The sequence below is a fragment of the Plecotus auritus genome, assembly GCF_963455305.1.
Source record: "Plecotus auritus genome assembly, chromosome: 3".
Taxonomy (NCBI): domain Eukaryota; kingdom Metazoa; phylum Chordata; class Mammalia; order Chiroptera; family Vespertilionidae; genus Plecotus; species Plecotus auritus.
In genome coordinates this window covers 122027757-122045047 of record NC_137772.1, presented here as the reverse complement: position 1 = coordinate 122045047, position 17291 = coordinate 122027757, and the positions used below count along the sequence as shown (strand labels likewise).

Sequence of the window (17291 nt, the reverse complement as noted above, 5' to 3'; positions counted from 1 at the left end):
ACCCCCCTTACCCCTTTCCCCATGAGAATTATCAGTCCACTCCCTTTCTATGCCCCTGATTCTATTATATTCACCAGATTATTCTGTTCCTCAGGTTTTTAATTCACTTGATTTTTAGGTTCGCTTGTTGATAGATATGTATTTGTTGTTCATAATTTTTCTCTTTACTTTTTTCTTCTTCCTCTTCTTTAAGAATACCTTTCAGCATTTCATATAATACTGGTTTGGTGGTGATGAACTCCTTCAGCTTTTTCTTATCTGTGAAGCTCTTTATCTGCCCTTCAATTCTGAATGATAGCTTTGCTGGGTAGAGTAATCTTGGTTGTAGGTTCTTGCTATTCATCACATTGAAAATTTCTTGCCACTCCCGTCTGGCCTGCATAGTTTCTGTTGAGAAGTCAGCAGACAGTCGTATGGGTGCTCCCTTGTAGGTAATTAACTGTTTTTCTCTTGCTGCTTTTAATATTCTCTCTTTGTCTTTTGCCCTTGGCATTTTAATTATGATGTGTCTTGGTGTGGTCCTCTTTGGATTCCTTTTGTTTGGGGTTCTGTGGGCTTCCTGGACTTGTAAGTCTATTTCTTTCACCAGGTGGGGGAAGTTTTCGGTCATTATTTCTTCAAATAGGTTTTCAGTATCTTGCTCTCTCTCTTCTTCTGGCACCCCCATAATTCTGATGTTGGTACGCTTGAAGTTGTCCCAGAGTCTTCTTACATTATCTTCAACTTTTTGGATTTTTTTTTTTGCTTTTTGCTTTTTCGGTTGAGTGTTTTTTGCTTCTTTGTATTTCAATTCTTTGACTTGATTCTTGTGTTCCTCTATTCTGTTTCTGGGTCTCTGTATAATATTTTTATTTCAGTCAGTGTATGTTTAATTTCTAGTTGGTCCTTTTTCATATCTTCGAGGGTCTCGTTATATTTATCGGCCTTTTCTAGGATATTCTTAAAAAGTCTTATAACCGTGGTTTTGAATTCTATATCCAGTCGTTTGTTTTCCTCCATATCTTTCGTTTGTGATCTGATTCTTTGACCCCGCATTTTCACTGATTCCCTGAGTTGGTAAGGTAGATATTTGTGCTAGGTTTCCAATATGGCCCAGTGGGTCTGCTTCCCCAGTTAACCTGAGGTGGACACTCTTGGTGCACCCCTTTGTGGACTGTGTGTACAGCCTTGTTGTAATTAAGTCTTTATTGTTGTTGGTATCACTGGGAAGAATTGACCTCCAGGTCAGTTGGCTGTAAGGATCAGCTGTGTCTATGCTGGGAGAAGCCCGGTGCTGGAGACAGCCCTATAGGATTAGACTTGCTAAATTGCAATAGCCTCTGTGCTCAGCTTGGATGGGGTGGAGCCTCAGTCTTGGCTTCCTGTCAGCCCCGCCCCTGCGCGCACGTGCGCTTTCAGTCCTCCGCCTTCCCCAGCTCGAGTCTCCGCCTGAGAGTCCAGACTCCCCCCACAAGAGCGTGGGTCCCCAGGGGCTCGCCTGGAACCGGGGTTCACTGCAGTCAGAACTGGGGCACAGTGCCGTCAGGAGCCTCTGACTCCCCTCCACCAGGGAAAACCCGCGGCAACCTCCGCAGCCCTTGTGCGCACCGGCGTGCGCGCGCGTGTGTACTTTCAGTCCTCCGCCTTCCCCGGCTCCCGAGTCTCCGCCCGAGAGTCCAGACTCCCCCCACAAGAGCGTGGGTCCCCAGGGGTTCGCCCGGAGCTGGGGTTCAGTGCAGTCAGAACTGGGGTTCAGTGCCGTCGGAGGCTTCCTTCCCCCTTCCGCCAGAGGAAGTCAGCCAGGCTCTCAGCCGCCCTTCCTCTCTGCGCGCACAAAGCCCCTTTGCCGTACCTCCAATTCTCTGTGAGCTTTTCTCCTTCCTTCTAGTTGTAGAATTTTCACTCAGCCTGCTTTCCTGTGGTTCTGGATGGTGTCCGTTCTGTCTTTTAGTTGTAGTTTTGAAATTGTTGTGCGAGGCAGCAGTTTAGGTGTTTACCTATGCCGCCATCTTGGTTTCTCCTACAACCTGTCATTTCTGAGAAATGATGGTAACTTGAAACTATTTTTAAAAATGATTTCTAATGTTATATAAGTTAATTCAACATCCTGTCTAATAAAAGAGTAATATGCAAATTAACCATCACTCTGCTGCACCCACCAGCCACACCCACCAGCCAATCAGGAGTGAGTATGCAAATTAACCCAACCAAGATGGCTGCAGCCATGGAGTGAGCAGGAGGGTTGGGTTTCCCAGGCAATGGAGGAAGCCAAGCTTTCTGCTCACCCTGGCAGGCCCCGGCCTCCACTCAAGGCTACAAAGTTTCAATTATAGAAGATAAATAAATCCCAACAAAAATGGCGGCAGCCACGGAGCTGGAGAGAGCAGGAGGCTTCAGTTGTCCCCGGCGATGGAGGAAGCCAAGCTTCTGAAGCCCTGGCCTGCCTTGGCCTCCACTGAAGGCTACAAAGTTTCAATTATAGAAGATAAATAAATCCCAACAAAAATGGCTGCGACCACGGAGCGAGCAGAAGGCTTGGCTCCACTCCAGGCTACAAAGTTTCAGTTGTAGAAGATAAATAAATCCCAGATACCAGGGCCTCTGCTTGGGTCGCCAGGGGGCGTGGCTGGCCTGCAAACCACCACAGGCCCCTCACCCAGGCCACCCAACGCCCCAAGGGAACCCCCACCCTGATCCAGGACAGCCTTCAGGGCAAACCAGCTGGCCACCCATTCACCAGGCCTCTACCCTATCTAATAAAAGAGTAATATGCAAATTGACTATCACTCCAACATACAAGATGGCTGCCCCTATGTGGTCAAAGATCCTGCCCCCATGTGGACACAAGATGGCCGCCACAAGATGGCCAGCAGGGGAGGGCAGTTGGGAGGGACCAGGCCTGCAAGGGAGGGCAGTTGGGGGTGATCAAGCCTGCAGGGGAGGGCAGTTAAGGGTGACCAGGCCGGCAGAGGAGGGAAGTTGGGGGCGACCGGGTCTGCAGGGAAGGGCAGTTGGGGGGGACCAGGCCTGCAGGGGAGGGCAGTTAGGGGCAAACAGGCTGGCAGGGGAGCAGTTAGGCATCAATCAGGCTGGCAGGGAGTGGTTAGGGGGTGATCAGGCTGGCAGGCAGAAGTGGTTAGGGGCAATCAAAAAGGCAGACAGTCAAGCAGTTGGGAGCCAGCAGTCCTGGATTGTCCCAGATCAGAAGGGTGCAGGCTGGGCTGAGGGACACTCTCCCCCGCCTCCCCCCCCCCCCCCCCGTGCACGAATTTTGTGCATCGGGCCTCTAGTATATTTATAAGGACCTACTTTGTGTCAGGCACTGTGTGAATACAAAGGAAAATTATACCAGGTATAGAAACAATTATAATAGACTAGGGGCCCAGTGCATGAACTCATGCACCTTGAAGGGAACTGTGGGCTGCGAGGCTGTAACAGGCACAGGGGCGGATCTCGGCCCATCCTCCACGCTCCTGCTCAGCCCCTCCCGCCACGACCCCTGTTCCCCTGTCAGCTGGCAGTCCCACTCCCACACGCTGACAGTGCTGGCCCCACTCACACCCGCTGATGGCGCAGAGTGATTGGGGCTGGCGCCAGCAGTGGGTGTGAGAGAGGCCAGTGCTGTCAGCGGGTGTGAGCAGCAGCTACTGCCCCATTGCCGCTCAGGAGCAGGGGGAGGTGGAGAAGCCCTCAGGTTCTATCACTAATGGCACAGGTGATTGGATCGGCACCAGGCTCTGGCAGCAGGTGCAAGAGCTGGGCGGGATTGTGGCGCACAGGAGCAAAGAATTTTCAGTAACCACCAGAGGCTCACCCCGATGATAGTGACCGGTGCCCCGCCTTGGTCTGGTGCCCCCCACTCATCTGCTTCACCATCCTGCCATAACTGACACGCACCATGTTCTGCGCATGCCCCCTGGTGGTCAGTGCACATCATAGCAACCGGTTGTTCAGTTGTTCTGGTTGTTCTGCCATTTGGTCTATTTGCATATTTGCCTTTTATTATATAGGATTGTAATAGATGCTATGAATATGATACAAGGGCTGTGCACCTGGGCTGGGGTGGGGATAAAGACAAGAAAACATATTAGAACTTGTCTTTATATTTTTTATCTTATACTTTAAGTTTTTCTATTTTTGTGTGTTTTTAGACATTCATAATTGATACAGTGACATACATAATTTATGAATAGATATAGGTAACTGTGGTGCATAACTAGTTATTTAGAGAGCACAATTAAAGGACAGATACAAGAATCATGGGATCTGAGCTGTGGAGGACTCAGGGCAACTTGCCCGAATAAGCAATATTCAATCTGAGTCATATAGGAAGCCTGTGATTTTGCCAGACAGAAAAGCCAGGGGGTGGGAAGGGAGTGGAGCGGGGGGGCATGCTAGTCAGAAGGAAAAGATGACAGTGTTTTCTCATGCGTGAAAGAACATTATACAATGGGGTATGGCCTGAGAGAGTCATGCATCTATGTGGATATATGAGGGAAGGGAGAGAACCAATGGAACTCGGGGTGCCAAGTTCATGAGCTTGTGTTTTACCACATATAAAGGAGAGGGAGGGAGGAAAGAGGACCAAATCAGACCTTGGGCCAATCTGTTTGGTTCTCTTCCTAGTTAGGATGCTAAGAGGGGAGGAATAATCTTCTGTTGGAGGAAGAAGAAATGAGAATAAAAAACTCTCCTGCCTCACTTCACATGTAAATATAGCCCCGAGCAAGAGAGGGCCTCAGATTTTCACTAACTGGACTGCAAAGAGTCTCCAGCAGTCTACAACCAAGTCCACATTGCTGGTTTGCACAATATCAATCTGAGGCATGTAGTTAGATCAGCATTTCTTTGAATTCTCTCTTTTCCATTCCTAATAACCATTTATTCCCATTACTAGCTAAAGTCATAAATAACCAAATCATGAATTCAAACACCCTCTTAATCAATCTGCAGGACTTCACGTCATTGGCAGCCTGTTTGTATTCATCACAGGTCACAATTGCAAACAAGAGAAATAACTTTGTCTGATTTAAAGGAGAGAAGAACAGAAAGGTAATGAGTAGCTCCAATAATCTGGGGGGATTGAGGAGTGGAAATGGGGGAGGGGCAAGGAACCAGGCCTCAAGGCCAGGAAGCCAAGAGTAAGTCCCCAAGTCATTCTGGTGTCAGAGATTTAGAGAAGTGGTGTTGGAAAAGTATTTGGTCAAGGGGAGAAAACCTAACAAACCCCTATTCCCCCCAGATGGGGTGCTGAACTGGTGTCCTACCACTCGCCTCTTTCTTCATGACTCCTTTGAGCTTCTTTTCCTATTCTTTGGTGGATCGTTTTAAATCTGTATTTCAATCACGGACTCTCCTCTAAGTTCCAGTCCTCATGTCTATTTGTACTGAACATTTCTATTTAGATGACCCACCCTCCCCTCAAATGCAATTTGTCTAATACACAATACTAAAATCTTTTAAATCAAGCCTGTTTCCCTCGCTTTTCCAACCACAGTTCTTAACCACTCAGACTCCAGACATCAGAATCATGTTTAATTCCTTCTGGCTAATCCTAAATCTGGTTGTCCTTCATGCCTTCATGATAACTCTGACATTCATTCATTTTCTTTTTCTAATTTTGTAGCCCTGACTCTAGTTCAGCCTCGTAATGACTCTGCCTGGAGTACTGCAACAAGCTGCCAAATTGCTATTGGTCTACTCGTTCCAGTGCCTCCTGGACTCTGTCTCCAGTATCTTCTTCATGGACTGCTTTGATGAGTGTCAGCCACTCAACCAAACAGTGAGTCCCCACTAACTATCAAAAGAAGTGTGACTTGGTGCACCTGCCATCCAAGGCCTCAGCCCTGTTGCCTCATCTTCCTTACTCTATTCTAACATTATTAATCTATGATTTAATCTTGAACATTTCAACAGACTAAGGGGACCCTGGCCAATATATCTCAGTTGTTTGGAGCATCGTCCAGTGCGCTGAAAGGTCGTGAGTTTGATTCCTGGTCAGAGCACATACCTAGGTTTTGAGTTAGATCCCGAGTCCAAGCCCACGCAGGAGGCAGCCGATTGATGTCTCTCTCTTTCTTTCTCCCTTCCTCTCTCTCTCAAAATCAATGAACCTGTCCTCGGGCGAGGATGAAAAATAAAATAAAATAAATAAAATAAAATAAAATAAAATAAACAGACTAAGGGATCTAACCTTCTAGGTATCACAGAAAGACTATGTTGATTCTAATTACCCAGAGGTCTTTTAAATGCTATGCCTGCAGTGTTTCTCTCTCCCATTACCATCACTGCTCACTTTTGTTTCTTCCTTTTATCAACCAACCTCCCAGTACTTCCATGGGTCATGGCACCTTCCCTGAGCACAAGCATAATGTGCAACTCCATGTTTGGGTTTTTCTTCTTTCTCCTCTTTTATCTCATGTCCCTCCAAAAGTAGATGTCAGTCTATAAGGCAGAGAAATGCAAAAACAGGATTTGCCTACTCACAAAAGCCAAAGAACATGACAACTGATTGCAAGCAAGACAACACTAACATCTGCTAGACTTACGGCTCTTAAAATGCTATTTCTGAAAATTGTATTTTCATTTGTGTAAACATCACACCACAGCTGTTTTATTGTTGTTGAATTTAGGGGACTATTTCTAAGAATGTATTTCTTAGAAAAGAAGAGACATAGGTCATATTTTGGTTCTAGCTTCTTCAATGAAAACAAGTGATGTCTGTATCTTTAAGCTTAACATTTCTCTTACTGGCGAGTGAGAAGTCCTCAGGGCCAGTGACCTCCTTTCCTGGGCCTGATCAACTACACCCCTCTCTTTCCAGGGACCGAATGCTCACCAGGGCCAAGGCCCCACTCCTGGGCTGGCTACTGTCCTCTTCAGAGAGCTTTCCTATCTTCTCATCCCCATGCCATCTTTGTGTGCTAGCAATATATTTTATGACATGATTAACTGTAGTCATATTGGTGTATCCACTTTCTGCAAATCTCTCTCTTACCTCACTGACTTTTTGTGTTTATATAGTTTCATTTCTACCAGTTTGGGTCCTTCCCTCATTTCATGACCTCTATTCATATCCCACCTTCTCTCTGAGACCATCCTTAATTATCCAAGCCAGGGTTTTCTTTTTTCCAAGAACACTTGGAGCTGCTTGATTGTCTGGATTTCTCTAACTACCTTGTTCTAGAATTACTCATGTGGTAACTTGGAAAATAGTTTAGAGCTATACAAAGGTAAGGTGACATTACTTGTAGTTGTATTTTTCCTTTCCAGATATTTTGTGAGTCCATTAAGGGCAGAGGTTAAGTTCTCAACCTTGTCCATGCTTCCAGGTGCTAAGCATCTTTTCGGAGCAGATGATGGGGTGTTTCAGGATGGTGGCACTGAGGAAGAGTAGATGGTTGGGGATATCTGCTGTCTCTTCTGGGAGACAGAGGATTACAACTTTCCCACCCTGCAGTGAAACCCCAGCAGAGGTATCAGTGTCATTGTTGCTTGTGATTGACTCTCTAGTGTGCCCCTCCCCTGCAACAATGACTGTAGAGGAGAACTCAAGTTGAGCCTGGAGGTCACTGACAATGCACAACAGCTGGCCTAGAGGTCAATGACAATGCACCACAGCTGGCCTGGAGTTTGCCTGGGGCAGCAGTAGACTTGGCTTCACCAAGAAAGCCTTTGCAATTTAAAGCCACTGAAATTTCAGGTTGTTTGTTACTGAAACATAGCTTCACCCATTTCACTAACACTTATTATTTTAAATGGGTTCTTGGAAATTTAGCACCTCAAAACAGAAAATCTAAACAAAATGGAGCAATTCAGAATAAGACCAAGGGCTTCGGAGTTAGGCTGACTTGGGTTTGAGCCCTGGCTCCCACAATTTACAAGTTCTAGGTCTTGAGCTGGCAGTTTTCAAATCTTTTGGTCTCAAGACCCCTTTATACTCTTAAACTAGTGACCTGGTGCACAAAATTTGTGCACATTAAAAGGGGATTAATTAGAGGAAATAATTTAATATTGCTATTTGCCCTTTCTCTATAATAGAAGTGTCAGAGATGAAAGAAAATTAGTAAAATGTATATGAAAACCTTCCTCCTGTCAGAGTCTGGGGCACACCACGGGACCCAGATTCAAGTCCATGCCCACCCACATGCACCTCAAAAATCGTGTGAGATGCAGACCCGGCCAGCCCCCCCACCCCATTGGGCTAGATCCAGACCTGGCCTATCCCACCCTTGTCAAGCCCTGCCGGGCAGGGAATGTAGCCTCAGGTCCCCTGGCCCTGCGCCAGGATGGGGGGCGTGGCTTGAGGTCCCCCAGCCCAGACTGGGGCAGAGGGCATGCCTTGAGGTCCTCCATCAAGCCCCGCCAGGTGGGGGACACGGCCTCAGGTCCCCCGTCAAGCCCTGCTGGGCCGGGGGCATGGCCTGAGTTCCTCCAACCCAGCACTGGGGGTGTACCTTGAGGTCTCCCGTCAAGCTCCGCTGGGTGGGGGCATGGCCTGAGGTCCCGTCAAGCCAAGCCAGGCAGGGGAGCGCAGCCTCAGGTCCCCTGGCCTGGTGCTGGGGCAGGGGCCACGGCCTGAGGTCCCCTATCAAGCCCCACCAGGCGGGGGATGCGGTCTGAGGTCCCCCGGCCTGGTGCCAGGCTGAGGGGAGCAGCCTGAGGTCCCCTAGCCCAGACCCAGGACAAGAAGCGCACCTTGAGGTCCCCCGTCAAGCCCCGCTGGGCGGGGGCATGGCCTCAGGTCCCCTGTCAAGCCCCGCCAGGCAAGGTGCGGTCTGAGGTCCCCCAGCCTGGTGGCCTGAAGTCCCCTGTCAAGCCCTACCTGGTGGGGGGCACGGCCTGAGGTCCCCCGGCCTGGCGCTGGGGCGGGGGGAGCAGCTTGAGGTCCCCTAGCCCAGCACCAGGACAGGAATGGCACCTTGAGGTCCCCTATCAAGCTTTGCCAGGTGGGGGGTGCAGCCTGAGATCCCCTGTCAAGCCCTGCCTGGTGGGGGGCATGCCCTGAAGTCCCCTGTCAAGCCCCATGGGGGTGGGGGAGGGCGTAGCCCAGCTGTGGGCAAACTACGGCCCGCGGGCTGGATCCGGCTGTTCTATCCGGTTCTCTTGTTCTCCCCTCCGCTCCTTTACTTTGAATTTATATTAGTTCACACAAACACTCCATCCATGCTTTTGTTCCGGCCCTCCGGTCCAGTTTAAGAACCCACTGTGGCCCTCGAGTCAAAAAGTTTGCCCACTCCTGGCGTAGCCTCAGGTCCCTGCTGATTGTTCGTTAAGGCTCCTTATGGGAACTTGGCCTCAGCTGTGGGTGCAACCATCTTTGTGACAGAGTGATGGTCAATTAGCATATTCCCTCTTTATTAGATAGGATATTATTGAGGACCTCAAAAAACTTGTTTCTCCAAAGAACTTTTGTTTATGTGGGTCATATCTAAGAATATTTGCTGTATTAGACATAAGATCAAGCTATCTATACTATAAAAGCCTAGGTGGTCCTTGTGCCCTCGCATGTGATGTAATCACAAGATGGCCGCCACAAGATGCTCACCACAAAGATGGCTGCCACAAGATGGCCACGCACAGAAGAGGTGGGGCCTGGCAGCCGCTCCGCATGGTGAGGCCAGGGGTCCCATGGCTCCACATAGCACAGAGGAGGCCGGTCCCGGCGTCTCCGCTGCCTTACGCGGAGGGTTGCAGCAGGGGAGAGAGGTTGGGGGTGATTGGGACTGTAGGGGAGGGCAGTTGGGGGCCATTAGGCTGGCAGGGGAGCAGTTAGGCATCAATCAGGCCAGCATGGGAGCAGTTAAGGGGCGATCAGGCTGGCAGGCAGGTGAATGGTTAGGAGCCAGCATGATTGGGCCTAAACCAGCAGTCAGACATCCCCCAAGGGGTCCCAGATTGGAGAGAGTGCAGACCGGGCTGAGGGACACCCCCTCTCCCGTGAATGAATTTCGTGCACTGGGCCTCTAGTCTATCTACACTAATAAAAGAGAAAGATGCTAATTGACCATACCTCTGCAATGCCCACCAGCCAATCAGGAGTGAGTATGCAAATTAACCTGACAAAGATGGTTAATTTGCATACGCAGGCACCGAGCAGCCTGGGTCCTGGGAACATCCTCGGGACCCAGGCCGCTCCTAGCCTGTAGGGCCGCATGTAGGCCCTGAGCAGCCAGGGTCCCAGAACATCCCCAGCCACTCAGGGCCTATGGGCGCAGGCGCCAAGTGGCTGGGGGCAGGGTAGATTTTCCTGCCCCACGGCCATGTGTGCGTGCGCCTGCACCAAGCGGTGGCCCGGGTCCATGCCCACAGCCTGGCGCACACAACACGGGGCTGCTGGCCTTGGGGGCATGCTTCCCTCAGACTGCGGGACACACCCCTAGCCCAGTGGACACAATGCAGGGGGTCCTCTGTGCATGAGCTGCAGAGGAAACACCTTTTCTTTTTTAAAAAAATATATTTTATTGACTTTTTACAGAGAAGAGGGGAGTGGGATAGACAGTCAGAAACATCGATGAGAGAGAAACATCAATCAGCTGCCTCCTGCACACTCCCCACTGGGGATGTGCCCCCAACCAAGGTACATGCCCTTGACTGGAATCAAACCTGGGACCCTTCAGTCTGCAGGCTGATGCTTTATCCACTGAGCAAAACCAGTTCGGGTGTAAACACCTTTTCTGACTGCTCATTGGCTAAGCTCCCTGTATGCTGCCACTTGCAGTTTCTTGGTAAGTTGGGTAATAAGAATCCAAAAAGGTGATCTAGGGTTTTTCCACCACACTTGTGGAGGAAAAAACAAAGGTCTGCGGCTGGAGGGGCTAAGAAATGTCATATCCTGTCCTAGCTGGTTTGGCTCAGTGGATAGAGCCTTGGCCTGCGGACCGTAGGGTCCGGGTTCGATTCTGATCAAGGGCATGTACCTAGGTTACAGGCTCCTCCCTAGCTGGGGCCCAAGTCAGGGCTCATGCAGGAAGCAACCAATCAAAGTGTCACTCTCACATTGATGTTTCTCTCTGTCTCTCCCTCTCTCTTCCACACTCTCTAAAAATCAATGGAAACATATCCTCAGGTGAGGAAAAAAAAAGGAAAGAAATGTCATATCCTTTGAAAGAGACATCTTGAAAATGCCTAAAGAAAGTTGTCATTTTTTCATGGTGAAGGGACTGGAGTCCGTGTTAATGAAAACACCTTGGCAGCTGCGGTGGCTGGCAGTGGCTGCAGCAGTGGGGTGATGGGGCTGGCGCCTTCCCCTGATCAGCCTGGTCGCCTCCCACAGAGGGAGGCCAGACTGCGTCTAGGCCCGTAAGCCATCAGTAGGACATCCCCTGAGGGTTCCCAATTTGTGAGAGGGGGCAGGCTGGGCTGAGGGACCCCCCCCACAGTGTACGAATTTTGTGCACCGGGCCCCTAGTATATATATAAAGGCTAAGCGACTGGCTGACTGGACAATAGCTATGAAGCACAATGACGACCAGGGGGCAGACGCTCAACGCAGGAGCTGCCGAGTGACAGCAACTTTGCGGAGTGCCCTCTTGCACTCCGGGACCCCTCGGGGGATGTTTGACTCCTGGTTTTGGCCCGATCCCCGCAGGCCAGGCTGAGGGACCCCACCTGCCGGAGGGACTCTGCTCACTCCACAGATGCCTTTTGAGTCCCGGTGCTGCCCCAGGTGCAACTGGCCAAGGAGGGACTGTGAGAGGTTGGCTCCAGAGCATGTCCAGCCTATCACACCCAGTCCCACCTTGCCAGCCACCTTTTAATTAATTTCCTTTCAATGTGCACAAATCCATGCACCAGGCCTCTAGTTTAAATATATTCATTTATTAATTCATTAAAAATAATAACCTATCACATTAATATATGGCAATGCAATGGGCAAAAGTAGGTTTATAGTTGTGAGTACACAAGAGTTTACTTTTATATTGTTAGTTACTAGTGGCCTTGTGCATGAAATTCAGGCATGGGGGAGTTCCCTCAGCCCAGCCTGTAGCCTCTCCAAACAGGGACCCTTTGGGGGATGTCAGACATCCCTCTCGCAATCTGGGACTGCTGGCTCTTAATTGCTCACCTGCCTGCCTGCCTGATCGCCCCTAACTGCCTCTGCCTGCCTGCCTGATTGCCCCTAACTGCCCTCTCCTGAAGGCCTGATCTCGCCCCTAAATACCCTCCCCTGCTGGCCTGGTCACCCCCAACTGCCCTTCCTTGTCAGCCTGATCTCGCCCCCAACGGCTCTCTTCTGCCGGCCTGATCTCGCCCCTAACTGCTCTCCCCTGCCAGCCTGATTGCCCCTAACTGCCTCTGCCTGCCTGATCACCCCTAACTGCCCTCCTCTGCAGGCCTGATCTCGCCCCTAACTGCCCTCCCCTGCCGGCCTGATCTTGCACCCAACAGTTCTCCCCTGCTGGCCTGATCTAGCCCCCAAATGCCCTCCCCTGCCAGCCTGGTCTCACCCCAAACTGCCCTCCCCTGTCGGCCTGATTGCCCCTAACCCCCTGCCTGCCTGATCTCGCCCCCAACTGCCCTCCTCTACCAGCCTGATCACCCCTAACTGCCTCTGCCTCGGCTCCCACCACCATGGCTTTGTCCAGAAGGAAGTCGGACATCTGGAAGATGGCCAGTCGACCCAGTCTAACTAGCATATTACCTTTTTAGTAGTATAGATATATTATATAGGATAGGATTGCTTAAATGGGGAGGGGGGAAGCCTTTTTTCAGCAAGAGGAGATGCTCTTGGCAGAAAAAAAATACATAATCCTATATCTGGACTGATAGCCAGCCATATGCACTATATTGTCAAAAAGGTCATTAAAAAATTGAACTGCTGCTTTCTTACACCTTACACCAAACAGCTGTTGCTCTTAAAACTCCTCCTCAGCCTTCACCTTAGGTTGTGCCTTCACAGTTCACCCAGATTAGGTTCAGATTGGTCGGTTTCTATGCCAGTCAGTGCCAAAAGCTCCACCTCCTAGGCAGCCATTGGCTCCTTGCACTTCACCCAGATTTGGTTCTGATTGGTCGGTTTCTATGCCAGTCAGCATCAAAAGCTCTGCCTCCTAGGCAGCCATTGGCTCCTCACAGTTCACCCAGATTTGGTTCTGATTAGTCGGTTTCTATGCCAGTCAGCGTCAAAAGCTCTGCTTCCTAGGAAGACATTGGCTCCTCACACTTCAACCAGATTTGGTTCTGTTTGGTCAGTTTCTACGCTAGTCAGTGTCTCTGGGCCTATCAATGGGCCTGATCAGAGAGGCAGGGCTGAGCGGAGGCCTGAGAGAAAGAGAAGCGCAGCTGCTGGCCACGCCCCGAGAGAAAGAGAGAGGCAAGTGCTGATCAACAGCTGCCATGGAGGCTACGGATCAGACCCTGCTTCCCTTTCCAGGCCTCTGTTCAGGCCTGATCTGAAGCCCCCTCAGCAGTCAGTGCTGGGTTGCGGCACCCACAGCTGTGGGCAGTCAGTGTTGGGTCACCACAGCAACCTAGCACTGACTTCCGGTCGGCTGAGCCTTTGGTCATTTTGGATGTTATGGACCCTGAGTTTTTATATATTAGGATTGTTTTCAATATAATTTCATAAACCTACCTTTAAACACTTTTGTTCTGTATTTTTATGAAAAAAAGTTTAGTTTTCAAAAGAAAAAAATAATAATAGTATCATTATTTTACATTTTAGTACATTTTTTATCTGCTTTATAGAAGATGGATCAATTCTCACATTTACTTCTTCATTTATCTGTTGGGATATCTTGTTTTGGGTGCAGTAAATGAAGAAAATCCAGTTCTACACAGGCACACAATTGGAATGTGGAGGAATATTTTAATGATCCTATATAATAAAGAGGTACTATGCAAATTGACCATCACTCCCTTGCACAAGATGGCCGCCCCCATGTAGTCATAAGATGACCACCCCCATGTAATCAAAAGATGGCCACCACAAGATGGCCAGCAGGAGAGGGCAGTTGTGGGGGACCAGGCTTGCAGGGGAGGGTTGTTGGGGGGACCAGGCCTGCAGGGGAAGGCAGTTGTGGGGAACCAGGCCTGCAGGGGAGGGCAGTTGTGGGGAACCTGGTCTGCAGTGGAGGGCAGTTGGGGGAGACCAGGCCTGCAAGGGAGGGCACTTTGGGGCAACCAGGGTAGCAGGGGAGCAGTTAGGCCTCAATCTGCCTGGCAGGGGAGTGGTTAGGGGGTGATCAGGCTGGCAGGCAGAAGCGGTTAGGGGCAATCAGGCAGGCAGGCAAGTGGTTGGGAGCCAGCAGTCACGGGTTGTGAGAGGGATGTCCGCCTGCCGGTTTAGGCCCGATCCCTCAGATTGGGCCTAAACTGGCAGATATCCCCTGAGTGGTCAGTTGGAGAGGGTGCAGGCTGGGCTGAGGGACCCGCCCCCCCCCCACCCTGTGCACAAATTTTGGGCACCGGGCCTCTAGTCTTTTCATATAATTGTGGTCATTCATTGACAACCCATCAAAACTAGAGACAATTGGGAGTTGTTTTTTTATTTTTTTCACTGCTCCAGTCAAGGAAAAGGATTGAGGCCCCATGGCCATGGGGTTCAGGAAGGCCACCCTGTGGGCTTGAGAAGGTGGTAGAGTGGCCTTATTTACCCTTCTCCTGAAGTTGTTGGTGTGGCCACACTTCTTGTGGCAATGGATAGTGCGTGGGGTGCAGGTGGCCGCAACACTTGGGGCAGATCGTCTTGTTGCAGTTATACTTCTGGGCGAGTTGGCGGAGGGAGAGGTCAATGATGCCACCCTGCAGAGGAAGCACCAAGTGAATGGTGGACACTTTCTGAATATTGTAGTCTGAGAGAGTGGAGCCATCCTCCAGCTCTTTGTCCACAAAATCCTTGTCTTGGACTTCAGCTTTGACATTCTCAGTGGTGTCACTGGGCTCGACCCTGAGGGTGATGGTCTTGCCAGTCAGTGTCTTCAGAAAGATCTGCATCTCTGTGTCTGCTGGGGAGGTTTCTCGGCTACCTTCTTGAAGAGAGAGAGCCAATTGGGAGTTTCTTAGTTGTAATATAGAATCTGAAGTCACACAGTGAACTTTTGTACCATGTTACCTTAAAATCCATTGGTCTTACTTTTACTTTGAATGGAACTTTTTTTGTAACATCACACAGAGGTCACAAAAATAGGTGGGTCTTCCAAATGTGGGCTCATTTTGTTATACAAGATTTAAAAAATCACATTTGTAAACACCACCCATTGATTTAATTGAAAAGTCTTTAAGGATTGAAAAGCTATTGTTAGCAACACATAATATCTTTGAGGTGATACATTTGCTTTGTTATTTTTGAGAACCATATTAGCCCAGTTCTTAATGCTGAATAACCATAGTTTGTCTACCAGTGTTTCTATCAACTGTGGAAAAAAAATACACAGATGACTCAGCTAGTTCAGGTTGCAACTCAAGCACTCACACAAGTGCTTTTTCTTGATATGCAAGAAAAAGGGTGCAAATTAATACATTTAATAATTTGCATGCTTCATCAAGGATCTTCCTAAGTGGACTTGCCTTTTTTGCCACTTGGCCTTTTTTGCTGCCACCACCTTGATTAGTGCTAAGACAGTAGGCACTCTCACCCACTGCTGCTCTTGCACCAACACAGAAAAAAAAAGCAAGTGCTTCAATATTGTCATAAAAGGTTTGACTTTGCTGACCTGGGCACCCAAAAGAGTCTTGGGGACCTGTAAGAGGATGGTGGATCCACGGTGAGAAGTGCTGTCCTCAAGCATGTTCATTAATGTATCTAAAGTAAGAGTAAAGCAGTTTTGAGAATTAAATGAAGGATTATCTAATGAGAAATAATGCACGCACAGCATGTAGTAGAGTGCCTGGTGTATAACAAGTGCTTATTAAATTTAGCTGTTGCTTTTCAACTGCTGATATTGTGAGGGTACATCATTTGTAACAGTAGTAATGATAATAATACTCCATTTTTCTCCACACACTCCTTCCTCTGGCAGATCTCCATTTCAGTTAACTGCTCCATCTGGCTCTCTGAGCTGTGGTCTACGTGCTGACTCCCTCACAAGCACTATTGATCTGGACTCTGTGGAGCCTTCAGAGACATTCCTTCCCTGTACTCCTGTTGCTACTACCACCTCAAAGAGCCTGATTTTGTGGAAAGACTGCTGTTAATGGCAGCTCTGGCTATTGGTATTAGACCTACCTGAGACTCAGTTTACTCAACTATTTACTCTGTTTACTCAGTGGGAACCAGAAAAGTCTCTCTCTGTCTCTGTCTCTCTCTTTGTGAGGGTTAAATGAAATGGTATATTTGATAGTAACAGGCAGAGTGCCCAGCTATCGCATGTGTTCAGCAAGTTTCCCTTTCTTTCTCCTTTTCTCATGGTTTTGTTTTGAAAAGTCTTTCTTCTTTTCCTTCCCCTTTCCAATATATCCAGAACATTATCACTGAATTAATTTTCTCACAGCATAACTTTTTCATTTAATCAATACCAGCACCCATGAATGGAGTATTCATTCTCACTGGCTCTCTGATAAGGTTGCAGACTCAGTCTGGCAGTGGAGAATGTTGTCTTCACCAGCTGACACATCTTTCCCATCTCTCCACTGCTGCACTCAGCAGAAGGTCAATCTTCTTTTTCTTTTTAAAAAAATATATTTTATTGATTTTTTACAGAGAGGAAGGGAGAGGGATAGAGAGTTAAAAACATCATTGAGAGAGAAACATTGATCAGCTGCCTCCTGCACACTCCCTACTGGGGATGTGCCCGCAACCAAGGTACATGCCCTTGACCAGAATCGAACCTGGGACCCTTCAGTCTGCAGGCCGCTGCTCTATCTACTGAGCCAAACCGGTTAGGGCAAGGTCAATCTTCTTAGCATGGCATTCAAAGTCCTCCCTGCCAAACTGAACTCATCAGCCTCTAAACTCACAGCTCCCCTGACTTCCATGTCCATGCCTGCCCTGATCCCTCTGCTGGATGCCCTTCTCCAACTGATGACCGCCTATCTGTTCTTTAACCCTCAGTTCAACTGCCTCATGTGTGTGAGGCCTTCTCCTGTCCCCAAGAAGGTGTGCCGCGCTTGCCCCATTTCCTTCAGGTGCTTCTTAGGGCACTTGCCATGTTCTACATGCACTCATGGCTCTTTAGGTACATCTACTAGAGTCTGATCAATCCAGGAAAACACATTTCTCTTCCCAACCTCAGTACATCACATGAGGGCCTCACTCCAGAAGTAACTCTAACTTGTTTCTTGATGGATAAATGAAAAAAGCTGACTCATTTCGTTGAGCTTGTGAACCAGAATCCTACATATGAAAGCAGCTGTTGTAAAATGAACAACTA

At 49.0% G+C, this 17291-nt stretch overlaps 1 protein-coding gene across 1 annotated transcript; it reads right to left on the bottom strand.

The window, feature by feature from the left end:
- Positions 1-14568: 14568 nt before the first annotated feature.
- LOC308244157 (ubiquitin-ribosomal protein eL40 fusion protein-like) lies at positions 14569-14916 on the bottom strand (the record flags this gene model as incomplete). The annotated part of the gene is made up of 1 exon (XM_080660157.1): positions 14569-14916. One exon carries the CDS (start codon positions 14914-14916, stop codon positions 14569-14571), a length of 348 nt encoding a protein of 115 aa, XP_080516283.1.
- Between the last annotated feature and the right edge of the window lie 2375 nt (positions 14917-17291).